This window comes from Oncorhynchus clarkii, chromosome 32, assembly GCF_045791955.1.
Source record: "Oncorhynchus clarkii lewisi isolate Uvic-CL-2024 chromosome 32, UVic_Ocla_1.0, whole genome shotgun sequence".
Taxonomy (NCBI): domain Eukaryota; kingdom Metazoa; phylum Chordata; class Actinopteri; order Salmoniformes; family Salmonidae; genus Oncorhynchus; species Oncorhynchus clarkii.
Genome location: NC_092178.1, coordinates 13718843 through 13737133, shown reverse-complemented (window position 1 = coordinate 13737133; position 18291 = coordinate 13718843). Strand labels below are relative to the sequence as shown.

Below are 18291 nucleotides of genomic sequence, written 5' to 3'. Positions count from 1 at the left end.
TTTGAAATCGATATGAAAACCGAAGAAGACGTGGCGTTATGCATTGGCTGCTGTGCGTCTTGAGGCCTGGAGCGGACTGTGGAGTGGTTTAGGTAGTTTCATGTTGTTGGGATCTATTTTCTACCGCTACAACACGAAACTGTCTGAATTGGCCCAGTTTAATACATCGAAACTTCAGTCAACGTAGTCTGGGACACGTGCAATCTGATTGAATTGTATGCAATAGGATGGAGTGTTATTTGTTTTTACATAAATATATGAATAAACAATAGGACATTTCTTATTTCCTTTAGCTGTTGAGAAATACTTACTGTCGTGTATTTATCTTAACATATCGTCAGTAATATTTATACAAACTCCACTTGTTATTTTCGTCGTCAAATTAAGCCCCTGAATTGCCTGCGTCCTATATTTATCTTTGTAAAAGCTCAGCCATATGCGAGTTGGACTTGGATTTAGCGTATAGATAAGCATGTTTTCTCTCACTCGTGACGCAATGACGCCAGACAAGGCCTCGGTTACGACCACTGCATTGGAGTGGAAGGGGAAGTTGAGTGTGCAACAGCGACCTCAGCGGCGCGCCGGTGGGCAATTGAACCGGATGCTTCCGCTGCGCAATACAGCCCGGACACAAAAGACGGGAAGGGCTTTATGGCGATATTTAGATCCGCCAGACAAGCTGTTATCTGCGGGAAAAATAAGTGAATAACCCCTGCGGTATACTGGGTCCGTGTTAAACACACCCTGATTTAGTTTACAGCCTTAAAGTGCCATTGCATTCACTTGTGTGTCCTTTTTTTCTTTTGAAGGTTGCTGTCTGTGCTGTGTTTAGCGGGCGCATAGCATTTATTTATCCACTATCCTCTTTATTTTGTTCTAATGTCTCTAATATATTTTCACCAAGCATTATCTGATTATGCACAGTGGTAGGCCCAATGCTTTCCAGGTAGATGAACGCCTATCTTTTCAGTTATTGGTGTGAGTTATACCGTTTTTTTCAGTATGGGAAAACAGGCTGGAGTGGATTATTTAGCAGTAGTCAATCGCCTGTGGCCTGTAAGGTGTTGGCCTAGCTTTCAGTTTTATTCGACGGTAATAAATAGAACACGTAATTCTGTGGGCTATCCTATCACGGTTCTCTAAAGCTATGGTAGGGCAAGGTTCGAGAACATGTCTGTGAAGTGTTACAACGTGTTACGCCGAAATTTCCTCTCTTCATACTAGTTCAGATTTTATCATATTGTATCCAGACTTAGGTTTGCCGTTGGTTTGTATTGTATTTGCTTGTCCATTGTTGTTCGGTTTTTGAAAACGAGTTTTATTTCTGCTTTCAAATTTTATTAGAACGTGATCTATGTGTCTGAATGATGAAATAAACAACCCCATGTTTAAACTATCTATTAAATTATCTATTAATTGGATGTTTTTCTCTCGAGGTATCTCACACTTTTATGAGGAAACTCAACGGCTTCTGTACATTATGCTGTATTTGTTAGCTTATTATTTTCTACTTAATAGTGTATCATTTTTTTCATTAGCCATAGTAGCTTCCATAATTGGCACTGCTGTGCTGGTAGCCTATTTGTAATAGTGCTAATGGTAATTATGGTTAGGGGCCTGTGTTTTTGTTGATTATGTCATATGACCTGGATTTGAACAGAAGTGAGAAATGAGAAATGAGAATTAGAACAAAAATAAAAACAATTGTCTGAGGATGATGCTGGACCATCTGACATAAAAAATAAAAGGGTAAAATTTGATAATATATATATATATTTTTTAAATAAAGGTTAAAATCCAGGTAAACCAAAACACAGGGTCTTAATTATGATAGTGGCCTCATAATAGGCTTATAGAACTCCTAGTAATAGTCGGATGCAAACAATATGTGTAGGCTAATTCTTAGTAATAGTGGTAAAGTATTTGTATTTGAAAAATAAGCCAGATCGACGTGCACTACTATGTGCATACTATTTTCTATGACGAATATCCATATTTGTCGCTTATTTTGTTGAATCTTAATTGTTTAAATATGCCACAATTAGGCCTATTTCCATGTAGGTTATTGATTGAATTAATATATTTTCTGTAATAGAACATTGCTGTTTAATTCCTCGGTTTTGTTTAATAACCAGAATGTAGGCTATCCTGGATATTCATGGATATAGAATACAATATTAGACTAGAACAGTAAAATGATCCTTTAAATGTTTTTGTTTTTGTTTTAACGCAGCAGTAAATACATTAACTTAACCGGGTAGACCTACTACTATGCCAACACACATTTCTATTCTATTTAGACATTTGTTTTCTATAAAAAAGAACTATCCGAATTAAAACTTTTCCATATTTTGCTGTTGAAAAGAATATTACTTTTACTGAGAAATTATATATATATATTTTCCAAATAGGCAATATAATAACAATGTCATAGGATGTTGATGAAATAACACATTCAACTAGTCAGATATTATTCTCAGCAGGCTTGTGGTTCTATTAATCTTATATTATATTAGGTTATTATTGTATAATACCAAACTAAGGCTTCACAAAATAGCATGATATAGCACACCTTTGAAAGCTTATGTTTAATGGGGCGTGAACGTAAAAGCTTTTCATTTTGGAATGTTTCCTGACAATGAAAATATGAAAGGTTTGAACATTTTGACAGAAGATGAAAGAGGTTACATGCTACGATGGAAAGCTACCCAGAGCATTAGTTGTAAGAAAGAATATCTGAATAATTGACGTTCCTTGGCGCCATAGAAAGAATGCAGTTTATGACATTTGGTATCGTTAATAAGCCCCAATATGGCGGCGTTATCCTGGTTATGTTCAGCTCCTGTATGTTTTGTTGTGAGTATCATTGGTAATGCTTATTACCCTGTAACATATGTGTAAATATACTCGTTAAATGTGTGTTTTGGGATAATTATTTATTAGATTTGCTGATCTATACTAAATGGACAGATACTTCCAATTGTATTTCAGTTTAGTCTACTCTCCCTTTCCATAGACCTACATTTATATCAGCAGTAATTGTATAAAATAATAATAATTTGCTTTTAAAACTAGACATTGTTACGTTTTAAGACAGAGACCCGTGAGCATTTAATAGCCAAAGGGATTGATTTATCCTTTATTGTTCAGCCTTTATGATCACGTGCGCTCGTCACCCAATCGAATGGCAGTCCTGCTTCCCAACTATTAGTCCACTGTAGATCTTTGTGGTGCCAAGTTGCTATACTTGATTTCTTCAGATTGTTATTTTGTAAAAGTCGGGTTTAGTGCGTGTGTATGTGTGTGTGGTGTGTGTGGCACGCTTGTTTTTGTATGTATCTGTGTATGTGTGGGTACATGTGAAAGTCTCTTTTGTCATGTCGACATCTGGAACGTTGACTAGCTACTACGTCGACTCCCTCATCTTGCCGGAGAGCGAGGAGCTGTCCGCGCCCAGATACACCTCCGGTCCGGGGGGGCTCCAGCATGCGAGGCAGCTCACCTCGCTCACCGATCACACCGAGCTTGGGCCCTGCACCTTCCCGACGAAAGCTCCGGTCTTCAGCCCGTCCTGGGGCCATGTATCGACCCAGTTTCCAGGTGCCGTGTCATCCGTGTACCACCACCCGTATGGGCATCACCAAGGCCCGGCTCCAGGCGACTTGGAGGGTCGCTACATGCAGTCCTGGCTGCTTGAGCCCATTTCAGGGTCCTTGCCCTTGACCGGATTACCAACGAGTCATCATTACGGGATCAAACCGGAGAGCCTGGGCGCACGAGTGGACAGCACGCTGCCTGGATCCCACCCCGCACTGCTCCTGTCCGACTTCACCAACGGGACAGTTGCGACGGCGTCCCCGGTGGACAAGAACACACTACCTGGCCAGACCGCAAACCTGAACGGGGAGATAGAGGAGAAACCGGCCCTCGATCCAAGTAAGTGCTGCTTCATCCTTTGACATTTGGTAATGCTATGTTCTGTAAAGCTGCGGGGATGCAGGTAGAAATGTGTGAGTAGCAGAGGGGGCGCGTGGTTGAAAATATGCCATTCGAGGCGTGCCATTTATCGGGACTTGATAATAGGCTATCTTTCTCTCACCCGTTTCTATGTTTTGATACTATGTGTTTCAGATTTTAAACAGCAGCAACAGTCAGGTATAGGAGTGCATTGCTACTTTGGATTGCATTTAGATTTTTATATCCATAATTGATTTCCAGGGCTTTTGTTATCAGCCTTGTCCCTTGTGGGTCATGTGTTTTTATTACATCTGGGCCAGCAGCACCGGGCTCACACCAGTCTCGTTTCGCACCCCCTCTCTCCAGATAACCCGGTATCTAACTGGCTCCACGCAAGCGCCACGAGAAAAAAGCGCTGTCCATACTCCAAGCACCAGATCCTTGAGCTGGAGAAAGAGTTCCTCTTTAACACGTACCTCACGCGGGACCGTAGGTTCGAGGTCTCGAGGCAGCTCAACCTTACCGAGAGACAAGTCAAAATCTGGTTTCAGAACCGCAGAATGAAGATGAAGAAATGTAATAAAGATTGTGGACCAAAAAATGATTTATAGGTACCTATGACTCATTGAACGAGAACGTAAAAAATATCACAAAAAAGGGATATCTGTGAAAATATTGTATTTTTTAGAAGTCGTCTTATTGTTTTATTCCAAACAGAAGCTGTTATGTGTCTTGTAAAAAGCATGTCCGGCTCTACTCGTCGGTTTGATGCAACTACCTTTATATTGCACAATTTAACAGTGCGCATAATTTGTTGTTATTGTTATTAGGATGTTAATTAATTAAGGCCTCGGCTGCAAGTGTCATTGTGTAACACGAGTATTAGTAGGCCTGTTCGCTGTGCTCGTTTGTGTATGGATGTTTGTAGCTATGTGTGTGTTCTCTGGTTTGTAGATATTTGCATTTCCGGTTCAACTGAATGTAGTTTTAAATGTGATGACGTTTTTTTGTTGTTGTCATTATTTCAGTTACTGGTAACGTTGATTCATGATCTAACGTTGGAGTGATAGGCTAACGTCTGGCTGCTAACGTCTGGCTGCTAAGCTGCTAACGTCTGGCTGCTAACGTGATGGTAGCATTTTGAAGGGGGTGCATGAGTATCAAAAGCCTTTTTAAAATGCATATAGGCCTATTGGTACTATTAATAGAAGGTACATAACAATCATTTTGTGTTGACTACCTAGACGTCTCTCAACTACCTATAATTGCAAGACCTATAATTGCAAGAACCTATTTCATTTTTACCTGACTCCGTTGTGAAGAAACATAACGCTTGTATAGGAAACTATGTCTGAATTTCAGGGAGTAACATTTAGAGGACATATTGGTTAGAAAGAGAGAGAGAGGACATTTTAAAAACACTGTAGGCTACGTAATGAATACCTCATGGTCTGGAGACGTTCGGATGTTCGGTTCTCAAATGTAATTTGTACTTTATTTATTGAATAAAACAAATTATATCTGCGAATGCAGCCACATTGAATTCTTATCATTTGTTGTGCTTTTACATTTCACTGTAATCTAAGAATTAATTCAATAAATTATCAAATTCTTAAATATATTGACAGTCAAATGTATTGCATCCTACCAAATGTATTGTGTAGCCTATATGCCAACACTTACATTCATTTGCACTTATATTTTCTCTCCAACAAAATATTGGAATAATACTCTAATACAAAACTATTCATGGGGTAATGTAAACCAGGTAGTAATGACAGTCGACCACTCGAAATTCGAGTCTTTGACTTTGAAATGTCAACGGCTTATCAAATAATGTGAGCGCGCACTCGGCATTCTTTCTTTAACACCGCGCGCAAAACACACACGCACATACACACTGTATTTGTGTGTGTGTGTGTGTGTAGTTAATGAGGGGGGGGGGGGCGGGGGGGGGCTCTGCCTGAAGTCTCTGTATCAGGGTAAACAGGCAAGCCCCGAGCGTCGCTCGGTGCATGCAGCTCTGCTCTGTTCCGCGCGCCTTGGCAGAGGACATTGTTAGTTGTATACAGCCATAAAATACAATTACCACTATAACCGTTTATGGGGTGCAAAGCGCTGCAAGGCGAGAGGACACAACACAAGAAAGATGTCGAAATCTTCGACAGCTGGGGCCTGTAGGATATCTGTTCTTCAGCTATGATATGACACCACCGCACCACCGCTCAGTTGCTTCTGGACACATCATGGCCGCCATGTTCTAAAACCTGCAATATGTGCAGGGGAGAGAGGTCGAAGGTATTGAGAGTTGAACGAGGGGACTGTACTATATGGAATTTAGCTGTGGTGTTGGTAATCAAATTACAATCTATTTGATATGAACTTCTAGTTAGAATGAGTGGTTGAGGTGGACCTGCTTCCACAAGCCAATTGGCCTATAGGCCTAGAGGAGTTTTCTTAAATCTGCGCTGTACCAAATAATAACAACAGTTGAAATTATAGAGACATGTGGAATAGGCTACAACTGGACCTTGGCAAAACTAAATAATTACAGAATCACAGAAACACCCTTCGTTTTTCAGTCAACATTATTCACATAATGCATGCACATATATTTGAATATACACAGGCCTGTAGTAGTTGTATGGAGCCATATAGCGGTGTTGTGACGCGCTCTGCCTCGAGGACGCAGATGGACCCCAAACATCAAAGGCTGGGCCAGAGAAAGAGCAATAAAACGCCTGGCCTGCTATACTGTCTGGCATTCCACATTTAATGACTTTATGGCCGTCCAGACACAATTAGGCCGTTTTCAGAACTCGGCACCCATTTGTTTTCTCTCTTTCTGTAGGACTGCAGCATGGACAAAAGGCCTAGCGGAAATGATCAGCTTTATTGGCGTCTCCGCGAATGTTGCTCGCCGGACTCATGGTCATCTCGAGCGCCCCTTTGTTTCTACCTGGCCTGGGAAACGTTCTCGCTCGGTTTCTCTGGTGGTAGCTAGTGTTCTGTTGACGTGCTGGAGGAACAGGAAGGGCAATAAAACAACAGCATTATATGAGGCAAGACCTAGTCTCAGTGTATATGAGGCAAGACCTAGTCTCAGTGTATATGAGGCCAACATGGACATTTTAGATATACTATTCTCGATGCTAATCACTGGACCTCTAAATCTGCATTCCGTCTGGAAATAGTACCGCGCGCAATGAATGCCACAGTTCCTACATTAATCACATTCCTTTATGTGATTTTTTTTTCTCTATTTGGCCACTAAGCGGGTGGCTGTGATTGCAGTTCTGTGCGCATTGCACCTTTTCCACCCTGCAAGTTTGTGTAGTGACCAGAGGATGGCGCTGATGTTCCATAACAAGCCTGTGATTGTTTGTGATTACTCTCGCGGGAACATAACAGTTTAAGAGTGCAACAAAGTGATTTCACACCCTGCCTACGGTTTTACAATGCAAGTCTAATACCACGTTAAGGAATGTTTACGAATACAGTGCGCTCATCAGGAATACAACATGTTTAGGCCTAATATGTTGATGCATCCTTTTCCTGCATAATTTGTGTTCTATAACATTGTAATTCTAATTGTTCTTATGCAGATTATTTTACCTTTATTTAACTTGGCAAGTCAGTTAAGAACACATTCTTATTTTCACTGACGGCCTAGGAACAGTGGGTTAACTGCCTTGTTCGAGCGACAGATTTTTACGTTGTCAGTTCTGGGATTCAATCTTGCAACCAGTTATTAATCCAACGCTCTTACCTTTAGGCTACCTGCCGCCCCAATATTATTAGCTATTGTGGTCGTAAGCACATCCAGGGCAGTATTTAATAATATAAAGATTTATAAAAATAGACGAAATAGTAGGCCTTAGTCTAGTTATACACAGCATGTTGTACATGTGTATCTTTACCTTTTCTACACAAAGAAACCTAAAACTTCGATTTTATACATGTCAAATGAATTGACAATCTAGATAATTAAGTAAATTTTACTGGGCAAATAACGTTGAGTGTTTGATTGTCTTCAAAGAAAACAGGCATTTAGTAGGTCTAATTATTATAGTTAGAATGCGTTTATTTTTATCTTCAGGTTAGGCCTATAGGAAAACTTAACATAGGTAGTGTTTAATAAACAGAATTATCATGCAATATCAACATATGATTCAGAGTACAAGATGCAATTACATTTTGTAAAGTCAGTGGAAAACTATTTTCCACTGACTTTCTGAAGTATTATTCATATTCAACATTTGTAATATGGTCCAACACAAGTAGCTTTTGGTCTGATTTGCGTTCAATTTGCTTTCGTTGAATCCATTTAGGAGTACTATGATATGGCATATTGTAAAATGTGATCGGCTTTGCGTTTTAGAGTATGTTTGGTGATATTTAAATGTAGCCTAAGTGTTTTATATGATCACTAACTCCACACACAGAATTGCATTTTTTTTGTTTTGATCCCTCCTGTGTTTATTTCCAGATAACATTGTGGAATACGAAAGAATATACATAAACTTAACCTAATTAGGCCATAGCATATTGCAGATAAAACATAATAAATTCAGAGTTAAAGAAAGAAAGCTCGATAACACAAACATAGTAGATGTCTAAATGTAGGCCTACAAATAAATGCGGCTCATTTTGACTATTCAAATTTACTTACTTAATTTGCTTACCTAACTTCTATGTTTTTAATTAATCACTTGCTTCATCTATCATTGGGTTACCACTCAAAATAATTTTCTCTAATATTTCAATAACACTTGCTTCTTGTACTCATTACAACATTACAAGTCATTTTATATATAAGCAATAAGGCCCGAGGGTGTGTGGTATATGGCCAACATACCATGGCTCAGGGCTGTTCTTAACCACGACGCAACACAGAGTGCCTGGATACAGCCCTTAGCCTTGGTATATTGGCAATATACCACAAACCCCCGAGGTGCCTTATTGCTATTATAAACTGTCTACCAACTTAATTAGAGCAGTACAAAGAAATGGTCTTTCAGCCAATCAGCATTAAGGGCTCGAACCACCCAGTTTATAATATATTTTTGGAAACACGAGTTACACAACAACAGTAATTCAAATGTTCATTTAATTGTAAATGGTATTATTTTAATCACAGTAATATACAATAAATTGTTGTAAAGTTAATTATGACAAGCAATCAAATGTAGCCCACCTATATTCTGATGTTGATGATTCTATATGTTGAACGTATAAAAACAAGTAACTATGTACATGTGGTGCTCTTTCCTTTCTGTACTATAATCAGAATGTTTTGATGTTTGTTGTAGACTCTCACATATAGTTCCGTTTTAGCACCTAGACATGTAGCTATTTGATGGAATTGAAGAAAAGCTTTTAAAGAAATACACAATGCAGTTTTATATTCTTAGTTGTGTATAAATTACAGATGTTATGAGGGGGTGGGAGCGATGGTGTTATGCTGTATTGTGAAAAGTAAGGTATAACTGCAACAGGACAGCGGTTTTCTTTTGAACCAATGACATTGTATTTTGTGTCATTTCATATGTTCCCACAGTGTTTACTCTGTCGTCTGTGTGTGTTAATCCTACTCTGTCGTCTGTGTGTGTTAATCCTACTCTGTAGTCTGTGTGTGTTAATCCTACTCTGTAGTCTGTGTGTGTTAATTCTACTCTGTAGTCTGTGTTAATCCTACTCTGTAGTCTGTGTGTGTTAATCCTACTCTGTAGTCTGTGTGTGTTAATCCTACTCTGTAGTCTGTGTGTGTTAATCCTACTCTGTAGTCTGTGTGTGTTAATCCTACTCTGTAGACTGTGTGTGTTAATCCTACTCTGTAGTCTGTGTGTGTTAATTCTACTCTGTAGTCTGTGTGTGTTAATCCTACTCTGTAGTCTGTGTGTGTTAATCCTGCTCTGTAGTCTGTGTGTGTTAATTCTACTCTGTAGTCTGTGTGTGTTAATCCTGCTCTGTAGTCTGTGTGTGTTAATTCTACTCTGTAGTCTGTGTGTGTTAATCCTACTCTGTAGTCTGTGTGTGTTAATCCTGCTCTGTAGTCTGTGTGTGTTAATTCTACTCTGTAGTCTGTGTGTGTTAATCCTACTCTGTAGTCTGTGTGTGTTAATCCTACTCTGTAGTCTGTGTGTGTTAATCCTACTCTGTAGTCTGTGTGTGTTAATTCTACTCTGTAGTCTGTGTGTGTTAATTCTACTATGTAGTCTGTGTGTGTTAATTCTACTCTGTAGTCTGTGTGTGTTAATCCTACTCTGTAGACTGTGTGTGTTAATCCTACTCTGTAGTCTGTGTGTGTTAATTCTACTATGTAGTCTGTGTGTGTTAATCCTACTCTGTAGTCTGTGTGTGTTAATCCTACTATGTAGTCTGTGTTAATCCTACTCTGCAGTCTGTGTGTGTTAATCCTACTCTGTAGTCTGTGTGTGTTAATTCTACTATGTAGTCTGTGTGTGTTAATTCTACTCTGTAGTCTGTGTTAATCCTACTCTGTAGTCTGTGTGTGTTAATCCTACTCTGTAGTCTGTGTGTGTTAATTCTACTCTGTAGTCTGTGTGTGTTAATTCTACACTGTAGTCTGTGTGTGTTAATTCTACTCTGTAGTCTGTGTGTGTTAATTCTACTCTGTAGTCTGTGTGTGTTAATCCTGCTCTGTAGTCTGTGTGTGTTAATTCTACTCTGTAGTCTGTGTGTGTTAATTCTACTCTGCAGTCTGTGTGTGTTAATTCTACTCTGTAGTCTGTGTGTGTTAATTCTGCTCTGCAGTTTGTGTTAATTCTACTCTGTAGTCTGTGTGTGTTAATTCTACTCTGTAGTCTGTGTGTGTTAATTCTACTCTGCAGTCTGTGTGTGTTAATTCTACTCTGTAGTCTGTGCGCCATAATGATATTTCTGGCCCTGCTGGAGATTGGCTACAGCGGTCACAGGGCTGGATCACGTGGTTTGGTGTAAATCTAGGGTGTATTGCTGTCATTTATCACACTACCTCGTAAAAACGACACTGAAGATTCTGACCCAACAAATCACAAGGAAAAAATATGAGCTCTTATTATGTGGATGGTCTTTTTAGCAAATATACGGCGACCGGTTCTTTCTTCCCAAATGCCGACCGGGGTTCGTGCGCTCTTCGACCCAGTGGAGAAGGACCCGCATCTGTTCACAGTGCCGCAGCCCCTGCCTTCCCAACGTCCTTGTCCGGACTTTACAACGTCAACAATGCTATTTACCAGAGCCCCCCGATGTTTACTCCTGCTTATGACCAGGGGCCGGACGTGCACAGTTTGCACTGCAGCTCTTTCGACCAGAGCCGCCTGTTCGGGGACAGCTGCATCCAGCCGGTGCCGGGTCCACTCACCTCGCCAGAGGACAAACACTACCGGATGTACCCCTGGATGAGAACATCAGGTATGATCTTACATGGGACAACTTACTGCTGTCTTAATTAATGGTGCAATTAATTCGGGTGAAGCCATTGGTATTGGTATTGCATGGAAATATATATTTTTTAATTAGTTAGTTGTGTGACCATAAATGTATTATCCCTCCGCTTCTGTAGTGTTCATCGCGCAGGGACGGACATTGCCGCTGTTTTTGTTGTTGTTGCTCTTCTACGGTTTGTGGCAGTAAAATACCAGGCTATAAATTGTAGTGTAAATCATTGCTCGTGCGCTCTGCAGTTCGCCCTTTTGATTGGGCTCAGAATGGCAGTTGTGATTAACATAATCAGTTTCAGGAACCTATTTGTACACAGGGATATAACTAAACTATAGTGGTGGCTGTAAACAATATCAGTAGACCAGTCGGAGCAGTGGTATTGATACTAGTGTCTCATTAGTACGGAATTGGTAGGCAGGACAGTGTCTAAAAAATACCATTGAAATAGCAGTAGTAATTGCTTATGGGCTGTGGGTATGACCTAGTAACGGTGGACTAACACATGCTTCTAATTGGAGAGGCATGCAGTGCATTAGCAATAGGCTACAGGCTAGAATCCCAGCTGGAATATTTGTAACGGACGGAAGTCTGAGCCAAAACAGCACTTGACAGTCCGAAAACATTTTGAGAAAGAAATCTTAGCAAAAATGGCGCAGAATGACAGACTGTGGCACGTTTTTTTATTCTTTTTTTAGTATTTTCTATAGAAAAAAATCCAAGAATCCAAGATCACATAATTGTCATGTGTGTCATTATCAGTATCAAGTTATTATCAGAGTTATTACATATGGCATGCTTGTGTAGAACATGGTTTTAGAGCAAGTTGCAGGATTTTTTTATTCGTGGGCCTAGTGGGAAAATGCTATGTACAAATGTAGGATCTTCATTTGAGCCAGTTTCCAACAACAGGAAAATAATCCTGCAGCAACAGGAAATGTGAATTATTATGTGCATTATAGTAAATGAACATTTCTTGTAGGGCTTTATGCATTTTTCGTTAGGGCAAATCAAGCCTGGCATTTTAAAGTGGAAATGACCAACTTTAGAAGCCTTTTAAAATCTCAAATACTCTAGAAGTTTCAATTTCCTGCTGCGTAGGAAAATTCTCAACAACAAAAGAGTGATCAAATTAAGATCCTGCATCTGTACATCGATTAAAACCATTCTTTATTTCAGATCCAAACAGAAAGCGTGGACGTCAGACGTACTCCCGGTACCAGACACTGGAGCTGGAGAAAGAATTCCACTTTAACCGGTACCTGAACCGCCGGAGGCGCGTGGAGATAGCACACGCGCTCTGCCTGACTGAGCGCCAGATCAAAATCTGGTTCCAGAACCGGAGGATGAAGTGGAAGAAAGATCACAAGGACGAGTCTTCGAGCTCAAACCTCAGTGCCAACTCAGAGAACGTAAACAAGGATAGTGATGGTAATCGGGTAAACAACGGACACTCCGAGACCCAGGAGGCAGAGCAAGGAGACTCCCCGTCTGCGTGTGTGGCGTCAGAAACCCCTACAAGAGAAGGAGATGGCGACGTAGAGGCTATTAATGAAAGAAACACTCCATAAATGTTTGTATTTGTCAAATGTTAAAGATGTATACTCTCATAGAATCGACACACTCTGTTCATCATGTTTGTTTATCAATTTAGAGATTAGTAAGGATTGGTGAAACGACTTGCAGGCTGTGCAAGTTGAGAACTTGCAAGTTGAGAAGCACTTATTTATTGTACTGTATACAAGCTAGTGAAACACTGTCTCTAGCAACAAAGGGCATACGTCTATGTGCACATGAAAAGGAACGGATACTACCTATTTACACTATAGTATTATTATGAAAACTCAATTTGATCTTTGAATGGAGAAAAGGCATACTGTAAATGCTATTCAATAATACATATTATTGGTTGGGAACTATTAGATATTTTACTACTGAAATAACATTCCTGAACAGAGAACTACCTAATGCGACAGTTAAATCCAAGCAACTTCCGAATTTAGCCTACCTCCAATTTCAATTAACTTAGACAAAGGGACCTTTTTCGCATTCTATTTGTTTCTATTTCAAATGGAAATAAATGCAAATGTTGCGTAAAAGTGCTAATAACTAGCTAATATGGCTTTAACGTTTTACTGTCCCTTATTCTCGTTATATTGCACTGCTGTAGCTGTTACGATTTGGCGTATTCCTATAGCTTATATTTGTGAGAACTTATCTTTTGGGGCCATGTAGAGATTGTAATACATATTCGCATGATTCCAATACCCTACCTCAGAGACTACAGACCTATTCGGCTACTACTGTATCACTGAATTTCAATACTGTATAACTTCTTGTATATGTGTGAAATTGAAGTCTTTGTAAATACTGTGACGTCGTGTTGTTAGTGTATTTTTGCATCCTCGTATACGTCAATCAAATTTTTGGTGGACGTGAGTGTGTCTGCTTGCATGTGTTTGTAGGCTATTTGTAAATTAGGGAAATAGTGTGTTTGTTTTATCTGATCAAATGAATACAAGAGAACTGCTCCAATGTTCAGAAATAACCTATATGCTCCCTCCACATCTCTGCTTTGACTCGGAGGTATTCGTATTTTGACATTATGCAAGACACAATATGAATCCAATAAAAACAAAAGCCTTCAGTTTTGGAAAATAGCTTCGTATCGAATTTCCTGTAAAACAACCATACATCATTTTTCACGTTCATTTAGTTCTACATTTCTTTTTATATGACAATAAATATTGACAACACTAAGCCTACAAATTATACTGTTGCATAACACACTATCTGGCTCATTCAGCAGGAAAAGTGAAAAGAGCTGATGAAACCCATGACACGTGTTTAAAGGAGTAGTCCATTATTTTACAACTTAATTTGAGATGGTTCCTCACCCTGAAAGTAGAAACTGCAATCCATGGTTCAGTTTCCTGTAAACAGCTTGCTACACACACCACAAGTTAACAATCATTGGAAGTGATGTGGGGCATGTGAGCATGTTTTTTTAAATAGCCAAAGCACCTTTAAGTAACATCAAACTAAATATGGAATTGATTAGAATTGATTTCAGGTGATTTTTACCTTCTTTTTTAAAACATGCTCACATGCTCCTATAACTGCCATAGACTTTTAGCTTGTGGTGGCTAAGGTTACCTGGATTTTGTAGTGGCTGTTCAAAGAAAACTGAACCATGGATTAGTTTATCTTTGCCCATAGACTACTTTCAGGGTGAGGAACCATCTAACATCAAGTTGTAAAATAGTGAACTACTCCTTTAATAAAGAGGCTAAAGCAGTGTTTCCAAAACTTGGTCCTGAGGACCCCAAGAGGTGCATGTTTTGTTTGTTGCTCTAGCACTACACAGTTGATTCAAATAATCAAAACTTGTGTTTGGGGTCCTCTGGACTGAGATTGGGAAACAATGGGCAAAAGTATGCTAACTATGAGGACATGAGACTGGACAGGCTGTGTATGTGTAGCCTACTGTGTAGGGGAAATGAATGTTGAATGTTTAACTGTGCATTCCCCCTCTTTCTGGTAAGATGGCGCCTAGCTCTGAACTGCCCCTTCTCCTCTCTCTCCATCTCCCCACCCGCTTTCCCTCTCTCTCCTCTTGCTCTCCCTCTCTCACTAGGTCATAAATCTGTTGTTGTTTATGAAAATGTACAAAATAGCAATACAGCTTTAAGAGGCTCCTCCTTTCCCATTGGTCCACACCGGTCACATGGCATGGAGCCGTGAACATGAACTTTTTTTATATATAATTTTCCAGAAGAGAACGTCACTCATTTAACAGCCTGTGTCTGCCACACAACCCTTTCTGTACTGTAAAAGCTTTTGCTCCTCAATGTCATTGTTTATGTATTTTCGTAATGGGTAATGCTGTTTCGCTTTTGAGTTGAGTTTTGTATTATGCAGTGGCAAGGAGCAGTGTCCCTTTCTTGGAACCGGACGGTTTGGATTCATTACCGTCGTTCTTGGTTTGGCACAATGGACGGATTGAGTGTGAGCGCGTCGTCGCCTGACCCCGGGGGCTCGTGGATTCGTCCAGGGACCTAACTGGCACAGCAGGGGATCTTCCCCGGTCTACCTCGCGCCAACTGCACCTGTCCGTCCGCTTCTCGTAACATCCCCACGCACCATGAAACCTGAACACGGTAAGAATACTTGCTTATCATGATTATGATTTGATATGATTTGGGAATCATTCATTAAATAAAGTGAGCATAAAAATAAAAACAAATACCATCACTATGCTTGTCCAGTATTAAAGTGTTGACTATCAGAAGATTGGTTGGAGTGTTCTAGGCTTCGTTAAAATGGGTTTTCTCCGATAATGTGATAATTTGATATGATATGATCATAATCTGCATGATTATTTATGATCATTGTTATGGTAGTTGATTGTGGTCTCTGGGCTTGACCTATCTAATTATGTCATTCAATATTTGTGTAGCCCTATGTATTTTCATTATGAGAACTTCAATAACTTATTAGCATGCATGTATGCTATTTGTGTTTTCTTTATTTGTTGCAATTTGAATTGGGTGGTCTGTCGGCAGCTGGGTATTGGGACTGTAGCCAATAGGCTATTCTCTGTCGCCCTCTTGTGGGAGAAGTGTGGTCTTCGTTTGGTTATGACTTTGTTCCCATTTCGCCATTTTCAGTCTACATGGTTGTGCCAGCACAGTTCAACCACAACACAGTGCTGTTTTCTAGCACGAATCCCAATCAATGTGTATCTTGTGTTGCAGTTATGTTAATCTATATACTGTATGCTGTATAGGACCGCGTGCAATGCCAGGGTTGTGGGTTCGATTCCCACAGGGGCCAGTAAGAAAAAGTCAGCCTCGTTTTATAGACTAGAAGAAACATAGCAATCGAAAATCCGGCACACTCAAATGAGTATGATATGTTTAGTTTGGTATGGTTAAATAACACGGAAGTTTACTTAAGCAATAAATGAAAGGAGGATGGATAGGTGGGGTATAAAGGCAAATGTCTAGCAAACCGAAGGTTGCGTGTTCGAATCTCATCACAGGCAACTACTTACTACTTTGCAAATACATAACATATTAGTTAACCTAGCTAATCTTAGCCACCTAGTTAACTTTAGCAACTTTTGCAATTCGTAACATATCATACGAATTTGAATTTGTAACACATCACACGAAATGGATGACTAATTAATACATACCATACAAATGTAACATATCATACTAATTTGAGTGTCCCGGATTTTTGTTTACGGTGTTACGTTTACTTCCGAGTCCAGAAGGAAAATGTACGAACATGTGTGCACTCACTACTCTAATTCGCTCTGGGTAGGAGTGTCTGCTAAATGACTAAAACGTTTCTAATGTATACTATCTTATATTAGCTTAATCTCGAGTGTTCTTGTCTTCGTCTCCTGTTTTCTACCCCAATGAGGTAACATCAGCACCACATCACAGAAAGAATACCCTCATCAATGACCCCTTCATCTCGATATTGTGCATACCTATAATAATTATAAATGTTATAGCAACACAAATAAGAGTGATGTGATATTGTGCTGTTCAGTAATGGCATTGGCACTTTCATGTTGGGCCTGATGGCTGGAATTGATTGTTGTGAATTACTGTATATGCTTGACATTTTTGTATTGGATGTTTACGAAATTTAAGTTAATCCTTCCTATAATATAATAGAATATAACATTTTAAGGTGTAGTCTACAAAAATGGCCCAAAGAATGATAAAACACCAAGACTTGTTGAGAAATGAGTATACCAAGAAACAAATACAATCATTATGAGCCATAGACTAGAAAGGAAATACACTTTCGCTTAAAATGGGGTTCTGATTAGGACAACAGATAGTCAGTGTTCTTTACATAAGATCTCTTCTGTATGTCACAGATAGACACCATCATGTGACCGTAGATGATTACCTCAAAATTATGTTACAGAATAGACCAAAGCGTCACAATTGATATGGCAAGATTATTACCTCAAAATACTGACACAAATAAGACTCTGAGAGACCAAAACGTCACAATTGGCATCAATACCAAAGAAGGAGTACAGCACAATATCATCATGTTGTATTGGATTTTAATAATGCGTGTGTAGTTGCTATGTCCGTGTCAGTATGCTTAGTTTCCTTCGATGAGTTTGCGTCTATTACAAGCGAATCCGTTACGGTTCACCTACCCGTTGAATGCCTGTTTTTAGTGTTCCATTTAACCTTAGCGTCTCCAATTGAATACCATCGTCGAGATGGGTAGTGGTAATGCAACCACTCGAGTGGACATTAGAAAATGGCCTTGCTGCGGCTCCACTGCACTATACAAAATCTAGGGTATCTGAAATGCATGCAGATTGAACAGTTTAGGCTATTGCGCGTGTAACACAGCCCACGTAGCTAATTACATTTATGAGCAAATAAAACTGAAGCGTCGTGAAATGTTACTCACTCATCGATCAAGGTTCGGATCTGAATTTCAAATAGTTGGCCTTTTACGGTCTGGGAAGCATGCGCTCCCCTCGCTTATGTGCGCCACTAGCACGCACACAGATTGCCGAATCCTGACGCTTCTACCAGATGCGGACATTAGTCTTGTTCGTTTTTTCTAGACTTTTACCTTTTCCCTCACTTTACTCTCCCACTTCCTGGTTTGCCCCTTGTCCCCTGGGTGGGATAATTTCTTGGGAACTTTGTTTCTATTGGCCATTGATAAATCAGATGTTAGCTCTTAGGCTCTCTCTCGCTAACAACCTATTTAAAACCTCAATCACAAACACTCACACGCCATTATAAAGCACAGAACCTATCCTCGCTCCTTCCAACATCCGGAGCATGTTTGAACGCGTTCTCTCAAACTATCCCTGAAAGTCAAGACCCGGGC

General features: G+C 39.8%; 3 protein-coding genes across 3 annotated transcripts in view; all 3 read left to right on the top strand.

Annotated features, from left to right (window-relative positions):
* Window positions 1–3211: 3211 nt before the first annotated feature.
* LOC139392162 (homeobox protein Hox-A9-like) lies at window positions 3212–5485 on the top strand. Its single transcript, XM_071139934.1, has 2 exons — window positions 3212–3936; window positions 4324–5485. The coding sequence occupies exons 1-2, from the start codon at window positions 3378–3380 to the stop codon at window positions 4566–4568; spliced, it is 804 nt and encodes a 267-aa protein (XP_070996035.1). The 5' UTR covers window positions 3212–3377; the 3' UTR covers window positions 4569–5485.
* A 475-nt stretch (window positions 5486–5960) lies between these two features.
* On the top strand, window positions 5961–14058 carry LOC139392169 (homeobox protein Hox-A7-like). Its single transcript, XM_071139942.1, has 3 exons — window positions 5961–10090; window positions 10758–11373; window positions 12580–14058. The coding sequence occupies exons 2-3, from the start codon at window positions 11007–11009 to the stop codon at window positions 12969–12971; spliced, it is 759 nt and encodes a 252-aa protein (XP_070996043.1). The 5' UTR covers window positions 5961–10090; window positions 10758–11006; the 3' UTR covers window positions 12972–14058.
* Window positions 14059–15212: 1154 nt separating this feature from the next.
* The window catches only part of LOC139391656 (homeobox protein Hox-A3a-like), a 35419-nt gene continuing 32340 nt past the window's right edge, over window positions 15213–18291 (top strand). Inside the window, exon 1 of the mRNA XM_071139069.1 lies at window positions 15213–15560. The gene's annotated coding sequence lies outside the window, so the exon portion shown is untranslated. The remainder of the gene's footprint in view (window positions 15561–18291) is intronic.